This window comes from Catharus ustulatus, chromosome 6, assembly GCF_009819885.2.
Source record: "Catharus ustulatus isolate bCatUst1 chromosome 6, bCatUst1.pri.v2, whole genome shotgun sequence".
In the NCBI taxonomy this organism is placed as follows: domain Eukaryota; kingdom Metazoa; phylum Chordata; class Aves; order Passeriformes; family Turdidae; genus Catharus; species Catharus ustulatus.
The window spans coordinates 53,187,734-53,204,534 of record NC_046226.1 but is presented as its reverse complement, the minus strand read 5'-3'; the positions used below and the strand labels follow the sequence as shown (position 1 = coordinate 53,204,534).

Here is a 16,801-nt window from a genome sequence, read left to right as displayed (position 1 = left end):
GAGCAGCACGGGTACGCGGCGGCCCACCGGCCGCCATGGAGCAGCTACGCAACTTGCGCAGGCCCGGCTGCTTCGCGCGGCGGCGCCGGCAGCTCCTGGCGTAGCAGCGTTCGTGAATATCGGTGCTGCACTGCGGCGGCAGCACGGCGCAACCAAACCTCCTCCCTCCGCCCCCCACCCCGGCCCTGGCACCGCCCCCTCCCTCGGCTGTGATTGGCAGGACGGGTGGAGTGGTCGGCGGCGATTGGCGGGTGCCGGCGGGAGGTGGGGTAGGTTGCGTGAAGGGTGATAAAGTTAGTGGGGCTGCCGGGGAGCGCCCGAGACGCGGCGGCGGCGGTCGGCGCTCTATGGAGGTGGCGGGGGGAAGCATCGGGCCGGTGCTGCTGCTGCTGTGGTGACTCGGAGACTCGCCCTGTCCCGCGCGCTCCCCCCTTCCCCTCCCCAGCCCCGGTCCCCGGCTCCCTTCCCCTCCCCCCCCTTCTCTTGCCTTTTCCCCTGCCCTTGGTAGCCGCCGGGACCCGGGGAAGCTGACAAGGCCTTAGGGAAGGTGAGAAATGCGGGAGTGGCGGGAGAAGCGCGGGTCTGGGGCCGGGAGTGAGCGGGTACTGCTGCAGCTGCAGCCTAAGATGGCGGCTGCTCGAGCGGCCGCCATTTTCTTGTCAGTTGCTTGTCTGTGTCTCCGCACAAAATGGCGGCCCGGGCCGGCGGCTGCTCCCGCTGCCGGCTGTGAGAGCCCCGCCGCCGCCGAGCCCAGGGCCGGAGGAGCTCGGCAGCCCCCGCCGGGCCAGGAGGGGCGGCTGAGGGGCAGCGTTTCATGTTAGAGCAAGGGAGACGGGATCGGGCAGTGCCTGTCCGTACGGGCCATGCCTGTATTTGCTTCGGGTCGGCTGCAGGATGGTGATCTGGCCGCGGTCTGCGGGCGCCCCGCTGCCCCTCAGGTTTCCCTTGGAAGGGGTAGCCGCAGTACACATAGCGGGCTGTGGTCCGAGTATCCACACTCCTGTTGAGGAGGTGACCAGAGAATTTTCTAATTAATTTTTTTGCTATTGTTCATCGCTTTTCCTTCGCGGGAGGGGAGAGCGGGCTGCTGAAGCGCCGCGTCAGCCGGCAGCAGGCTCGCCCACGTTTCCTGTTTCGGAACTCGGGCGGCGCGGTGCGGGGCGATCCCTCCTGCTTCCCCCTCGTGCCTCGCGGGGCGGCCGCCGTGCTGCGGGGGAGCGGGTCCCGCCCGGCGCCCTGTTGGAGAACAAAGAGCCGGGCGGGCGCGGGGAGCGGGCGGCGCCCGCCGGGCGGGGCGGGGGGGGGCGGCGGCGCCGCGCGGCGCCTGCGGGGGGCGCCCTCCGCGGCCGAGCCTTTTGTTCGCCGCCGCCGCCATGTTGGCGGCGCTCCTCGTGCCGGCGGGCGGGCGGGGGGCGCTCGGCTCTGGCAGCGCCCCGAGCGCAGCCGGGACGCTTGGAGCCTTTCCCTTCTCCCCCGGGCCTTTCTGCCCCCGGGCTCGCCTTGCTGCTGCGTGAGGTTCTTCCTGCAAGGTGAAGGTTGAGGTGGTGGGCGGACGGGGGTTTTTTTCATTATTTAGTGGCTTAGTACGCCATTGGGACGCAGAATACACGCCTTTTAGTGTATTAAGCGTGCATTTTGTTGTCTGGTGCTTTTCACTTTAGAATTTGGCTGCTTTGTCGTGCCATTATAAATCATAGCTTCTAAATCACGTCAATAAAGGACTCATTGTGCTGGGTAGTCAGAATAAAGTACTTCTGTTCTTCTCTGCGAGCACTTTTGGCTTTTGGGTAAACTTTTTTGGGTTTTGCTCAGCCCATGAGTCCCTTGTCTCCTTCCTCTCACCCCCACTGGAAAACATGGCTATAATGATGAAATCGGCCTGTTTGTGACTGTCCCCAGTATTGCATGAATGAAAGTTTTCTTGCTTTTTGTAAAGTTCAGTGTTGGAGAGTTCTCATTCTCTAACAAACGTTTGTACTTTTTAAAATGAGATGCTGTGGCTGATAGTAAGCAAGTATAATATGAATGCTTGGTTTGTCTTTCTAGGTTTTGTTTTTCCCTACCCCGTCAATTTAATTTTATTCTTTTGAAGATTCTTCGTTGTCAAGCCGCCAAAGTGGAGAGTGCGATTGCAGAAGGGGGTGCTTCTCGTTTCAGGTACCTTTTGTTTGGTTGATGAGTAGTTAGCAATGGAAAACCTCTTTTGAGGTTAAATTAACTTAAATTAGTGTGATGTGTATACCAAAACTGGGTAAGTTTGGACTTACCCAGGACTCCATGGTTGTTTTTAACAGTGCTTCTTCAGGCGGAGGAGGTGGTAGGGGTGCACCTCAGCACTATCCCAAGACTGCCAGCAACAGGTATGTCATCTTGCTCTTGGATTTGCATGATTTTAAAGTCAAAGCATGCTTGATAGTAAATACAGAACTGAGAATAGGTTAGCTTTGAAGTTGTGCCGAAATACCTATGAATTTAAAGACCTTTAAATGTTTTCCAGTCTGTGCCTTTTAAAGTGTACCTCGTGGTTGATAGGAGGTGCATGGGCTTGTTCATGTATTTAACGGAAAAAGTATGGAGAACTTTTATGGATGCCAGGGATTGATGTTTTTGTGTGAGCACTTTGCTGTGCAGCAGATGTTTCACTGTTGGTAGGGGCAGTTGTGTGCTCTTAAAGCAAGTAATGGAATTGGTTTGAGTAAGGCAACAGTGAAAGGTTAAAAGGGCAGTTCTTTAAATCACTTGTTTCTGTTTTAACGACTGTGTTCTTCAAAATTGTGCAGCGAGTTCCTGGGGAAAACCCCAGGGCAAAACGCTCAGAAATGGATTCCTTCACGAAGCACTAGACGAGATGACGACTCCGCAAACGACAAAGAACGACATGATGCAATCTTCAGGAAAGTAAGAGGGTAAGTTCTTCACAAAATTACTGCTTTCCTTGCTGTTTTCGTTAGCAGTGCATACCTAAGAAATGGGCTGGAGTAAAGGAAGATGTGGGCCTTGAGTTTGGGGGAGGTGTCCTTTAGCAAGGAACCAGCCTGATAATCTAGCAGCAGAAAACACTTAAAGTACTTCTTGTAAGAAGATAAGTGTTTTCAATGGTACTTCACAGTTTGAGGATCTCAAAAAAAAAAAAACAAAAAACAGTTGAATGGAAAATTGCACGTCTCAATTTTTAATAGACGTGAAAAGTAGAAAGTTGGGTCTAAAATGACTAATGGCATGCTTACAATATCTGTATATTCTGTGTTTTTGGTTTTTGTTCCTCTTTAGCATACTAAATAAGCTTACTCCTGAAAAGTTTGACAAGCTATGCCTTGAGCTCCTCAATGTGGGTGTAGAATCTAAGCTCATCCTAAAAGGGGTCATACTGCTGGTAAGCTGGTTGCATTTCTTTTAACTACAATTTTCTTGCATGCCAAAAAAGGGGGTTGGTTGGTTTTGATGGTATACAGAAGTAGCATGAATAATGCCTTTGTGTATTTGGATTATCAAACACCTCCCCCCTGCCCCTGCTGTCTATGTAAAAAAGGATCTAATGGGGAGGAAGTAGGTTTAATGCTTTAAGTGTCTCATGTAGAAATCGCCATGATCACTAAATGTAATTTGGGGTTCTCTGATTATTTTTTAAAACAATATAATAGTTCAGCTGTCTTTACTTGCTTGTTGGCCTCTTCCTCTTTTCCTGAGGAGCAGGCCTCTTGGTTTTGGAAAGGCTGCCACTGGTGACCTCTTGGGACACTGATGTAATTGTTACATGACTTTATATTACATGAGATCAGTTTGGTGATGCTAACTTAGGTGTTGGGATAGTAAATGTTGGTTTTGTTGGCCAAGGGTTATAGAGACTCTTCAGCAGCACACAATGGCTTTTGTCCTTTGCTTCAGCATTAAGTCTGGTGTTGGAATACACTGCTTGTGTTTGATATATAGCAGAAAACAGGGTGTTCTAGATGAGTGGTAATAATCCCATTCTGTGTCTTGTAACTCACTTTCCTAATAACATTTGCACCCTGTGTCTGCCTTGCTCAACCTGAATCTCTGTAGATCGTAGACAAAGCCCTTGAAGAGCCCAAGTATAGCTCGCTGTACGCTCAACTATGTCTGCGACTGGCAGAAGATGCACCCAACTTTGATGGCCCATCAGCAGAGAGTCATCCAGGACAGAAGCAAAGCACAGTGAGTGCATCTCTCGGTCTGAATGGTAAATTTTGCATGCATTTGTGGCTGCCCTGGTTAGCTTAATTGTTTTCTTTGTTCTCCTTTTGTAGACATTCAGACGCCTCCTAATATCTAAACTTCAAGATGAATTTGAAAACCGAACCAGAAATGTTGATAGTAAGTTTTAAAACCACTTTAATACAGAACCTATTTGTCTTCTTTTTCCCACAGCCATGTAAAACAGGCTTCTTTGTTTTCCAGTCTATGATAAGCATGATGGTCCCCTCCTCCCTGAGGAGGAGGAACAGAGAGCCATTGCCAAGATCAAGATGCTGGGGAACATCAAATTCATTGGAGAACTTGGCAAGCTTGATCTTATTCATGAATCTATCCTTCATAAGTGCATCAAAACAGTGAGTATTCATATTAGGTGGAGACTAGGAGCAAAACAAAACTTAAAAAATCTGTGAATGTTGATGCTGCTTTGGGAGTCTTGGAACAGGAGCATAAAATGCCACAAAAGTGTTTCTTGATGATTGCTCATCTCTCTACTGTTATCTTTTGACATGATTACAAAGTAAAATCATCTTTGTTCAAAGCCATAGGAATTGTCTCCAATGGAAAATGTCATTTGGCCAAGACCAGAAGGGTGTGCTGTGGGTGCTCCAAAGTACACTCCCTTAAAAATTGGCAGTTCTTCATTTAAGTCCATTTGCCTTTAGAACAAAACAGTGGTTTTGTATGTGTCAGTGTACAAAGTCTGTTGCTTATTATAAATAATAATTTATAAAAAAACCAAATCTAAATTTCCCCTTTAATTTTTCAGCTTTTGGAAAAGAAGAAGAGAGTTCAACTCAAAGATATGGGGGAGGATTTGGAGTGCCTCTGTCAGATAATGAGGACAGTGGGACCTAGATTAGATCATGCGAAAGCCAAGGTATGTGCCTATCCAGTGCAGTCATTAACCTAATTAAATTATGTGGCCAAGAGTTTTGATTGCCTGAACCTTCTGTATTCAGTATTCATAAGTGCAAAGCAGAGGTTTGATTTTCTTTTCAGAGAAGATAGTGCCAACTATGGCTCCTAGACCAATTCCCTTGATAGAAAAAGCAAATCTTTGAAACAGTTTTAAATGTCTCACTAGGATGTAGTTAGGGTCATCAGGAAATCATGTAAGTGAAACTTGTTTATCTAAGCACTGCTTGAAAAGATGTGCTGAGGAGCTATTTCTAGCACAGCTAGGTGATTGGAGAGATGAGTTTGGAATGTAAGCTTAAAATGGAACAGAATTTTGGCTATGTTGATTATCTCTGATTCAAATGTCTTGATGCATTAGATCTTTAAGCTGTCATCAAGGAGTTAGAGATGGCAGGAAAGGGCAGCTTGTTGCATTATTTTGTCTTGAATGTCTTGTGAAAACACTCAAGGCACTGACAGAATTATCCCAACTTTTAACTTTTATTCCCCCAGTCCTTAATGGATCAGTACTTTGCCCGTATGCGCTCCTTGATGTCAAGTAAGGAATTGCCAGCAAGGATTCGTTTCCTGCTGCAGGTATGATGATAAAATGACTTCCTGCTGCTTTTCTCTTGCAAAATTGTCTTGAATCCTTTCCTAATACTCTGTTCTGTTTCAAGGATACTGTGGAGTTGAGAGAACACAACTGGGTTCCTCGCAAAGCTTTTCTTGACAATGGACCAAAGACTATCAATCAAATCCGTCAAGATGCAGTAAAAGTGAGTGTTCCGTGTAAGGTCCAGAGCCTGGCTTGGTGCTGTGCACCTGGGAGTGGTTCTCATAGTGTGACAGTTAGGTTAAAACCAGATGGACTTCTGTAGTTGGGGGCTAAGAGCTTGGTTTTCTTGGGGCTGCTGCTTGAAACTGACCTAAATTATAATTCCTGTTTTAAAGGATCTGGGAGTTTTTATTCCTGCTCCTATGTCTCAAGGGATGCGAAGCGACTTCTTTCTGGAGGGACCCTTTATGCCACCCAGGATGAAACTTGACAGGGACCCACTCGGAGGGCTTGCTGATATGTTTGGACAAATGCCAGGTACAGTGACATGGCAGGGGTGATGGGATGGCTGTGGCTCTGCTGTGCTGAGTAAGAACTAAAACTGTCACTGGTCTCCTTGCTAATCCAGGTAGCGGAATTGGTACTGGTCCAGGGGTTATTCAGGATAGATTCTCACCCACCATGGGACGCCATCGTTCAAACCAACTTTTCAATGGCCATGGGGGTCACCTCATGCCTTCTGCTCAATCCCAGTTTGGAGACCTAGGCAAATCTTTTCTGAAAAGTCAGGTAAGGAAGATCTTCACACGGTGACTTCAGCTTGTTTAGAAGCACTTCCTGAGATGCGTATGTTATGGATTGTAGTCTGCTTATGTTGAAAGACCTATTCAGATTTGATTCTGATAACTGATGCTCAGCTGATACAAAAATTCTAAACCACTTTTTAAATTGTACAAAAGATGCAAGAAGTACACTTTTTGGTTTTTTGTTTTTTTTTTTAACTGCAAGAAAAGGTGCATGTGGCTTTGGTGGGTCAGAACGGTGTGTTTTATTTAAAAGATAGCCCTGTTTTTAGGGATAGATGCTACTCTCCCACCACCCCTGCTCCTTCTTTCTCCCTTCCTGGCAAATAGAATCTTTGTTCCTCTGGTCCCTCTGGTACTACTTACCATATGATGTACGCCACTCCATCATCTGCACTTCTTTCTCTATATCTCCCTTTCTGAAATAGGGGCAAAGCCAACTCTACCATACCCAGAATCAGGGACTCTTATCCCAGCAACAAGGACAGTCGAAGGATATGCCACCTCGGTTTTCTAAGAAAGGACAGCTTAATGCAGATGAGGTACATGACATGCCTACATTATTTACAGCCTATTCTAAATATTGCCCAATGATTATAGCAAGACGCGTTATTATGAGGACTAATGCTGGAACTCTTTCTCCTCCTCCTCATTCTCCTCCTCCTTTGTCCCTTCCTCTTTCACCTTTTACCCTCCCCCCCTCACTTTCCTTAGGGTATCCAGCGTCCTATGAGCAAGACTGAGATATGAGGGCAATTTTTTGGGGTGTCCCTTCCTTCCCACACACTTTCAAGAACACTACTCTGACATCAGTTCCCATGCATCCTATTGATAACAACAATACATTTAAATTAAAACTTCAGAAAATCCTGAACTTTAGAAACCCTGAAGTGCTGGACCAGGTTAAATTTTTTTGTTTTGTTTTCTTTTGTTTAGAACTGGCTAATAGGCAAAATTTCAAATGCAGAGTAAACTGCATTGTGATTTTGAGTGTTAACCAGACTTGTATCCCGATTTCTGAGCAATTTGGTAGTTTTATCTTGGCTGTAAAATACATCAGCAAACATGCTGATTATCTTCTTGGGTCTCTAACATACTGCATCTAAAAGGAGCATTTGTAGGTTTTTATGCCAGTTGAACTAAATGCCAGTAACTTGCTTTTGGGGGAGTTGCAAAACACATGTGGCTTAATCTGTACTTAAGTATTAATACTTAGAAATGGAGTCGTGCTTCAGTGAGATCAGTTGGAGTGAGTCCGTGGCTGTTTATTGTTGGTCAGAATACTTGAAACAGTTTGAGTTTTTCTTTGACTTGCTGTTTACAGATTAGCCTGAGACCTGCTCAGTCTTTTCTAATGAATAAAAACCAAGTGCCAAAGCTTCAGCCCCAGATAACTATGATTCCTCCCAGTGCTCAACCACCACGCACTCAGACACCGCCTTTGGGACAGGTAAATACAAAGAATTCCTGTATGTTGTTGGCTATACTTTCCTGTTCGTGCTTGGGAAACTTTATTTCTAACATGGGAAGGGAGAGAGAAGTCTTTGCACAGAGCAGGACTTGGGAAAAGAATATCTGAAACCAAATGGAGTTCCATCTGCTTGTTTGTGTTTTGTATTGTAAAAGTTGATTTAAGCAAAGGTAGATGTGCTACAAAGAAACAAATTCTGGTCTCTCTTTCAGCCGCCTCAACTTGGTCTTAAAACAAATCCACCACTTATACAAGAGAAGCCTGCAAAGACCACCAAGAAACCACCTCCTTCTAAGGAAGAGCTGCTTAAACAAACTGTAAGTTAGTGTGCAACTAGTGAGTCTTAGAGTTTTGGATGTGCTCTTCAAGAAGAATTTTTAACTGTACTTCTTTTCTCTCCAGGAGGCTGTTGTGACTGAGTATCTGAACAATGGAAATGCTAATGATGCTGTCAATACTGTGAGAGAAATGAGAGCTCCGAAACACTTCATTCCTGAGATGCTGAGCAAAGTAATCCTTCAGTCCCTAGATAGATCAGATGAGGACAAAGAGAAAGCAAGTACTTTGATCAGCTTGCTCAAGCAGGAGGGAATAGCCACCAGTGACAACTTCATGCAGGTACTGTGGCTTGATAATCTTGCAGTCCTTGTTTTTTGGCTCTTCGTGGTGTGTAGCTGCTGGAAAGGCACTGTGCAAATACATTTTAAGTGCTGTTAATGTGAGGAGGTAAAAATAGTACACAAACCTGTGAGGGGCACAAGAAGCAGTGGAAGACATACAGTATTTGAGCAATTAGGACCTGGGTGGGACCCTCTTTGCAAGTGATTACAGAAAATGTGCTATGAGTCTGTTCCTGTGATTACAGAATTACTTAATTTCATCTTGTGTGTGTACTGTTTCTTAGGCATTCCTGAATGTATTGGACCAGTGCCCCAAACTGGAGGTGGACATCCCATTGGTGAAATCCTACTTAGCACAGTTTGCAGCCCGTGCCATTATTTCAGACCTGGTGAGCATTTCCGAACTGGCTCAACCGCTGGAAAGTGGCACCCATTTCCCTCTCTTCCTGCTCTGTCTTCAGCAGTTAGCTAAGTTACAAGACCGTGAATGGCTAACAGAATTGTTCCAACAAAGCAAAGTGAACATGCAGAAAATGTTACCAGGTAAGAGTTGCCACAAAGCTCTTCTGTCTCCTGATCCTTGAGTAAGATAATCCTAGAGATGATGTTGTAGTTTATGCCAGAGTAAAGTAATGTGCAGGGCTGTTTTGGTGGAATTAGCTGTCATTATTGCTAGGAATGCTGTTTGTGAAGGGGTGGCTGGAGCCATGACCCGTGACTTGGAGCACTTGGGAAGCACTTACACGTGTCTTTATTTCCTTGGCAGAAATTGATCAGAACAAGGACCGCATGCTGGAGATCTTGGAAGGGAAGGGGCTTAGCTTCTTGTTCCCGCTTCTGAAACTGGAGAAGGAGCTACTAAAGCAAATCAAATCGGATCCATCCCCTCAAGCCATCTATAAGTGGATTAAAGATAACATTTCACCCAAGCTTCATGTAGATAAGGGATTTGTGAATATATTGATGACCAGGTGAGATGCTGTTTTGATGTATTTTAGGTACTTGCTTGGTTAACTACCAGTAAGGCATCGACTCTCAGGTTATGCTCAGATGTAGCTCTTCAGAGATCTGAGACGCAGATCTCTGAATGAACCTTCTCTAGTAAAATCCCATTGTATTTGAGAAAAAAAGCAAATCTCCAGGCTTGCCATGAGCGTGAAGGGCTTTATTTGGGAGGAAGTCTAGGCCCATGTGTTTTTCTAAAATGCAGAGCTGTAACCAAGGCAAAACAAGGGTTTTTGTGGTGCAGTGTCAACCACAATACAAGTTGCTGTGCTTGTTCCTGACTGCAGGATGGTTGTAGTGATAGCTGTCTGAACTTGAAACGTCAAGTGCTTTGATCTTTTTGTTTTGCATAACTTAGCTTGGCTTTTTTCTGTCCAGTTTCTTGCAGTATATTTCTAGTGAAGTAAACCCACCCAGTGACGAATCGGATTCTTCATCTGCTCCATCTAAAGAGCAGCTCGAGCAGGAAAAGCAGCTGCTTCTTTCCTTCAAGCCAGTGATGCAGAAGTTCCTCCATGACCATGTTGATCTGCAAGTGAGTGCTTTATATGCACTCCAGGTGCACTGCTACAACAATAATTTTCCGAAAGGTAGGTGCATTGAGGTCTTGGCTGAATTGGCTTGTCCCTACTTTTGCTGAAATTGAGTGAGCTGTTGAGGAGGTTATAAAGCTAAGTAAGTTTAAATTTACTTTTGTAGGCATGTTACTGCGCTTCTTTGTTCATTTCTATGACATGGAGATCATTGAAGAAGAAGCCTTCTTGGCATGGAAAGAAGACATAACTCAAGAGTTTCCAGGGAAAGGCAAAGCTTTATTCCAGGTAAATCTGTCAACATTAGAATAGAGACTTGTTTTTTTATTTCTGCTGGACTGGAGTGTTTGAGAAGGCTTTTGTAGTGTCTAAGACTTGTAAGGATCTGGAAACTTCCTGGAATACTCCACTAGGAAGGAGTCAAAAGCAAGATGAACTGAATCTCCTATTTATTAGAGGTCTATGTATAATGCAAGTGCAGCTCATTTTTTAATGATTTTTTAAAATTATTTAGAGGGGTGGGGCAAGATGAGTGTTCTGCAGAAGTACCTAGTAGGAAAACAATTCCTGCTCCCTTAAACCAATTTTGTGTAACTGCAGGTAAACCAGTGGTTAACCTGGCTGGAAACTGCTGAAGAAGAAGAATCTGAAGAAGAAGCTGACTAAAAGAACCAGCCAAAGCCTTAAATTGTGCAAACATACTGTTGCTATGATGTAACTGCATTTGACCTAACCACTGCGAAAATTCATTCCGCTGTAATGTTTCACAATATTTAAAGCAGAAGTATGTCAGTAGGATGTTCTCTGCAAAAGGTTTTTGTAGTATGTCTTAATAGTCTACAATAAAAATATTTTAGAGTATCTTCAATGTTTAGATAACAGTGTATTAGCAGCATGCAATAATTACATCATAAGTTCTCGAGCAGAAGCAGTCTGTTGCAAGGGTCTTCTTTGCTGCCAGTTATCATAGGCTGTTTTTAAGTTAGAAACTGAATAGCAACACTGAATACTGTAGAAATGCACTTTGCTCAGTGTAATACTTGAGTTGTTGCAATATTTGATTATCCATTTGGTTGTTACAGAGAATCCTTAACTGTAATCGATGGTTGTTGCCGTAATAGTATATTTGCCTGTATTTCTACCTCTAGTAATGGGCTTTATGTGCTAGGTTTTAATATCCTTGAGCCTGGGCAAGTGCACAAGTCTTTTTTTTTAAAAGGAACAGTTTACTTGCACAAAAAACTGATCGGCTGAAGAGATGGTTTAATGCCCTTTGGAAGAGGTTTTTGTGGGTGTGAAACATGACATGGTGAGAAATTTGAATTGGTCCCTCTTACAGTACTGAAATTAAGTCTACTTAATTTATCAAGACATGTTCATGCCCTGATTTTATATACTTGTATCTATCAATAAACATTGTGATACTTGACTTGTTTCTGAATGTCTCCCAGTAGAAAAGCTTTGGCTGATGATTTCTTCACTTAGGAAAGGAAACATCAAATGAATTGCCTTTGGTTGCAACCATCCTGATATTATTTTTACACTCCTTGTCTGGATATGCATATGAATTCTAAGTAAGGTCACAGACAAGATGAGACACTACAGATGTGTTGTGTTAGGAGGAAAATGATGGAATTCTTGCTGAAGAAGTGGTAGGGGTTTGCCTTGTGGTCCAATGTATGCTTTATCAGTGAGTATGTGCTTTTGACTTGGTAATGCTTTGAGCTTCCCCCAGGCCACATATGCATGTTTCTGAATCAAGTGGCACTGTCTATTAGCTGCCTGTTTCTCAAATCAAATTGGCAAAAACAATCTCTACAAAAGAGTTGAATGATGTTGCATTGTACAGGCTTGAAATGTCATCTATTAAATACTCAAAATACCTTACTTCCTAGAACTTTGTCCCCAGTGAGTTTTTTTGTCTTTGCTGATACTCAAGACATAACCTGTTGAAAGATGGAAAAGGGTAATGGCTCCTGGACTGGAGCTTTGTTTGCCAGTGCTGACAGTGCTGTAGCATATAAACTTGTGCATCACAGGAGGTGCAGAAGTGGAGCCCAAGAAAAGGAACAGAGCTGATAACTGGGCTTGCTTTGAGGAAAGGGAGAGTTGCAGTTGGCCTGGAACATCTTGCAGTGCTGCAGCTGGAAAAGCAGGTCAGGGTTTTCTTTGGAGGGCTCCCTGGCTTCAGTCACAGCTCTGGCCTGAGTTGTTGAGCCATGGTCTGTCAGGGAGTTTTGCTGCTGCCCTGGGAAATGCAGGTACTGTGCTCTAGAAGCATAAAGGGTATTGAGCTTGAGTTGCTGGCAGAACGCCATGGCACCATCTCTGTGTTTCAGAAATGGGGTGCATTCAGCAGTTTAGAGGAGAAGCAGGATACTGGTGTGGGCTGCAGTTAAGAGACAGAAATGCTCCAACTGCAGAGGAGTGTTCAGCACTTCAGTGGTTTGAGGTTGAGAACTGGCTGTGTGTGATGGAACTGCACCTCCTGGGTGGGAGTGGTGAGCACTGACAGCCTGGGGCTTCCCAAGACATTTAATGGTGTATTGTTCCTCTGAAACTCAAGGCTCTTCCCTCTCTGTAGAGGGATGTAGTCACTGCTAGAACTACAGGGGTGCAGACTTCACTCCTTACTCCAACTCCCTGTGCAGGCTCAGTCTGTGTGTGCTATAGGCCTAATGTTCTGCAGTTGAGTACTCAATTTCAACAGGATGGACAAATACAAGTACAGTTACAGGATTCATTTGATCTAATTTGAAATTCTGTTAAAAATGCAATTCTTTAAGCATAATAAGGCGCTGTGAAGTTTTCCATTGTTTCACTGATAGTGTTGTTTCTCCAATTTTTGTCAGTTTATCCTTAAACTTTGCTGTTACTGCTGGTTGGTTTAGTGGTGTGTGGTGCTATAATACTTCTTGTGTATCTGGTAGTCTCTGTGAAGCATGTGAGCCACTTGGCCCCTGTGCACTGCAGGGGGAAGATGGGGATGAACCACAAGTCAGGAAAGAGTGGTTTCCAACTCAAGTTATACCAGAGGTGAGAGGAAAAGGTAGAAGGATGTGCAAGTAAAAACTTGGGAATAGATCCCGAACCTGCAGCTAAGCTTTTCTGCCACAACTTGCAGAAGGCTGAGCTGGCAGGTGTGGGCTCCTTGACACAGTAACTAAGCCTTGTATTCTTGCCCAGTCTAACGTGTCCTTACTACAGCCTTATGTACCTGTGCCTGGAGGCTGTGCTGCTTGGCTTGTTGCTAACTGACCACTGAGTTAGGAACTCTGGTAGAGAAAACTGTAGAAAGAATGACTAAAAATGCAGAATAGAACATAAACAGTAGAAGGTGCCACCAAAAGGTGGAATTAACCATCACATGGCTTGGAAAAACCTCATGCAATGTGAACAGGTCTGGGTTCTTCAAACTGGTGTAAAAATGGTGCTTGCTGCAGTGTGCAGATCAAAGTGGTCTCTCCATAGATGAGGAGAGGTGCAGCATCTTCATGATCTTTACTGCTGCTGCTGAAGTTTTGAAGTGTTCAAATGCAAAACTTGTGGCTAATCTGGAACCAGGGGGCATGGCTGTTGGGTTGGTCTCACTTCTGTGTTCCTGTTGACTATGAGTGGCATTGTACTTAAAATGTAAACAGAGTGCTCAATTCTACATAGTAAAGTCACAGTCAAAATTAAACCACTGTAACTGATAATGGCTTTTATTAATATTATTTTTGTCAAGTGTTGGGTATAATTATACTGCCAAGAGCAGTGGAGAAACTTCATATTACACATTTCCTACCACTTACAGCAACAGTGTTGATCCTCTAAAATTCTGAATTAGGTTGCAGTTCCTATTCAGGAAGCCTTACCCTGTCAGGTGTGGGTTTTGAGAAGGACCTGTCATGGTGAATTCTCACCTGCTCCCAGAGAGTGTCACAGTTGGACAGCTGCTGATTTGTCACTGATCAGAGCAGTAGTACCATCTGTCCAAGCTGCAGTGGTGCTTAGGTATGAAATCTGAGAATTCTGGGAATGTGTTCTGATCACTGAATCCTGGAACACCATCTAGTTCCAATCCCCCTGTGTTGTGCAGGGACACCTCCCAAGAGACCAGCTTGCTCAAAGTTTTATTAAGCCTGGCCTTGAGCAGGGATAGGGCAGCAGCCACAGGTTCTCTGGCAACCTGTTCAGTGTCTACCATCTTCATAGTCAAGAATTTCTTCCTTTTCTCTCATCTAAACTCTGAAGCCATTCTCCCTTGTCCTGTCAAGACCTGCCCTTGTCAGAAGTCCCTCTCCAGCTCTCTTGTAGAACCTTACACAGGCTTAACAACCCTAGCTCCAGTCTCTCCCCCTGGGAGGGGTGTTCCAAATCACCTGATCCGTTCCTAAAAGTAAAAACATCTTCCTAATTCCTCTGCAGTTCTGTTTCTTGGGGAACAGTGCAGGAAGAAACGTTATGGTGGTGTGGGAAAAGGCAGAGGTTAAGTTCAGAACAAAAATTTTTTAATCTGCTTTTTCAGCAGATGAAAGCTTCTTTCTGAATGCTATTTGGACTTGGAATGATTTTTTCCCAGAACAGTGTGTAAATCCAAACAATTAGATTATTTCAGCACACTCCTGAACTGTAAAAATTTAGAACACATCTGAACCATGAATTATCATGGCTTATGTTGCAATCCAGGCAAGCAGCTGCAGAGGCTGATTTAAAAAGAGTCTATGGCTAATTCATGCTTATTCTCAGAAGTGAATCCCAGGGAGCTGGTGCAGCACCATGAGGGGTGATGGGCTTGTGCTCACAGGTACCTGAGCAACCTCCATTTATCTACTGTGCTTGATGAATAAATAAGCAGTGTTCGCTTCAAGTGCTGCTCAGCTCCAGCCTTGTCCTGGTCTGGGGTCTGTGCAGGGGCTTGGGCTGTGGGGCACCACTGCTGTCACAAGGATTCCCCTAAATTTGGGAGGAGGTGGACACTTGCAAGCTGATAAATAGCTGTGGTGCAGCTCCTACATCAAATGATTTGAATGAATGTGAGAAGGGACAAGAGTGTGAGTCTAGAGCAGAACAGGTCACATAAACAGTAGTGGCTTTTTCCCTCACCTCACATGAATCTGCTGTAAATTGATCACTGTTCCTTTTAAATCTCCAGTGTTGTTGGCCAGAGAACCAGAGCACACAGCGAGTCCTCTTGCCCAGCAGGCAGATCCGGGCCCAGTTCAGGGGGCAAGATCCTGTAAGCACAGCTCTAGCCTGGAGCAATTGTATCTCTGTACTTTGTATCTGCAAAAACAAAACAGAAACAGCTGTGGGCTGGGAATGGGAAAAGCTGCACAGCTACAGTTGCAGCATCAGGGGTAACAGTGATTTAAAGGAGACTGTATCAACAGGGGTTTGAGGGCTTTTAAATGGTTCTACATACAACACAAGATATACCCATAAAAAGCTTGTCATTACTTCAGGAGTAGCCGTGTTTGTTATTCAGCCAGACACAAGCCAGTTAGTGTCTCCTTGGATCCACCCCTATCCTGGCATTTCAGAATAAGCTTCACTTCTAAAAGACCAAGAACTCCCAAACAGGTTCAGGCCTTTTCCTCTGACAGTCAGGGACTCTTCAGGTAGAAGTTCCTTTTAAGTGGTTCTGTAAAGGAACACAGGCTTGTCTGGCTTTGATTTAGGGAGCCCACATCCCTTTCCTTTCAGGGAGGGTGGTTGGAGAGGAGTGAACTGTTAGTTTTAATGAGTTGATGAAGCAGCCATAGCAACAGTTACACTTGGCATGGATACAGGGCTAGAGTGAGGAAAGCAGCCAGCTGAGGGGATTTTTATCTTCAAATATTTTGCAGTTTAGAACAACGTCAATCTTGCATTTAGTTTTTGTTTATGTTAGCAGTAGAAGTGCCTGAATGTGTGAAGTATTCCCAGAATTTTATTATCTAAGAAGCTATGCAAAACCACTTAAGTTTGTGAAAGGAAAAGGGATCTTTCAACTGGTTTGGTAGTGTGGAAGAGTTTATAGAGTTTGTTCTGCTAAAAAATGGATGCTTCTCTTTTTGGTAGGACAAAGTGAAATTTGAGAAGAGGAAAGTACATAGAGTTAAAACTGAAAGACTGGTGAGCTGCATTTCTTTAGGGATTTTGTTTAACCCTTTAAGAAATGATTGGATGTTCTTTCAGATTTCAGAGACAGCTGCCTCCTCAGCAGAGTAACAAACAAGGCTCCAGGCACATGCAGCAGGCCAGCTTTGTGTTCCGTCCCAGAGGCATAAAGCAGGGGAAGGATTAAAGCCTTGGGTTTTTCTATTTGTGCAGACATACATATTATGTATATCCCCATTTTTCTTTATTCCTTTAGTTCCTCTTGGAGAAATGCCATTCAGTTACTCGATTATTTTAAGCTTAGGATGTTAATATTTCTGAGTAACAGTAGAAGCATTAGTCCTAATCCCTCTTCCCAATATTGACAACAAAACAGGAACTGGCCTGGTGTTCAGCTGCCATGTTAACCTTAAACAGCTCTGTGAGCCAAGCTGGGAAGGGCAGGGCTCACTCAGTTTCACACAAAGAACATTTTTAAAGTCAAGAGAGCCCCAGCCAGGCTGTGGGGAAGAGGCCCAGCACGACACAGCCACGAGAGGCAGGGTAGGTGCACTGCACTGCTTTTAGGCTGTACATAACTGATTACTCACTTCATCAACACAGCAGTTTCA

General features: G+C 44.6%; 1 protein-coding gene, 1 long non-coding RNA gene and 1 other non-coding gene across 4 annotated transcripts; 2 read left to right on the top strand and 1 right to left on the bottom strand.

The window, feature by feature from the left end:
• The first annotated feature begins 299 nt into the window (after nt 1-299).
• EIF4G2 (eukaryotic translation initiation factor 4 gamma 2) lies at nt 300-13,804 on the top strand. Of its 2 annotated transcripts, none has more exons than XM_033061803.2 (22): nt 300-547; nt 2,093-2,157; nt 2,295-2,360; nt 2,781-2,906; nt 3,271-3,373; nt 4,045-4,176; nt 4,269-4,335; nt 4,420-4,571; nt 4,985-5,095; nt 5,629-5,712; nt 5,796-5,894; nt 6,070-6,211; nt 6,303-6,463; nt 6,906-7,019; nt 7,802-7,927; nt 8,161-8,265; nt 8,351-8,566; nt 8,853-9,111; nt 9,335-9,539; nt 9,952-10,163; nt 10,273-10,394; nt 10,707-13,804. In XM_033061803.2, exons 8-22 carry the CDS (start codon nt 4,488-4,490, stop codon nt 10,770-10,772), a joined length of 2,106 nt encoding a protein of 701 aa, XP_032917694.1. In that variant the 5' UTR covers nt 300-547; nt 2,093-2,157; nt 2,295-2,360; nt 2,781-2,906; nt 3,271-3,373; nt 4,045-4,176; nt 4,269-4,335; nt 4,420-4,487; the 3' UTR covers nt 10,773-13,804. The 2 variants fall into 2 exon arrangements, with proteins under 2 accessions (XP_032917694.1, XP_032917693.1); XM_033061802.2 differs by having other exon boundaries at nt 2,047-2,157.
• Nucleotides 7,061-7,233, top strand: LOC116998401. The gene has a single exon (XR_004418382.1). It is a non-coding gene; the product is annotated as a small nucleolar RNA SNORD97 (small nucleolar RNA).
• On the bottom strand, nt 11,252-16,479 carry LOC116997304. The gene is made up of 2 exons (XR_004418162.2): nt 15,549-16,479; nt 11,252-15,374 (listed from the first exon to the last, which is right to left on the bottom strand). It is a non-coding gene; the product is annotated as an uncharacterized LOC116997304 (long non-coding RNA).
• Between the last annotated feature and the right edge of the window lie 322 nt (nt 16,480-16,801).

Bases quoted from the DNA above. Each gene is read 5' to 3' on its own strand.
- EIF4G2 (XM_033061803.2), top strand. From the start codon at position 4,488: ATGCTGGGGAACATCAAATTCATTGGAGAACTTGGCAAGCTTGATCTT. The intron at 4,572-4,984 runs GTGAGTATTCAT...TTAATTTTTCAG, and splicing joins TTCATAAGTGCATCAAAACA to CTTTTGGAAAAGAAGAAGAG. The intron at 8,266-8,350 runs GTAAGTTAGTGT...TTTTCTCTCCAG, and splicing joins AAGAGCTGCTTAAACAAACT to GAGGCTGTTGTGACTGAGTA.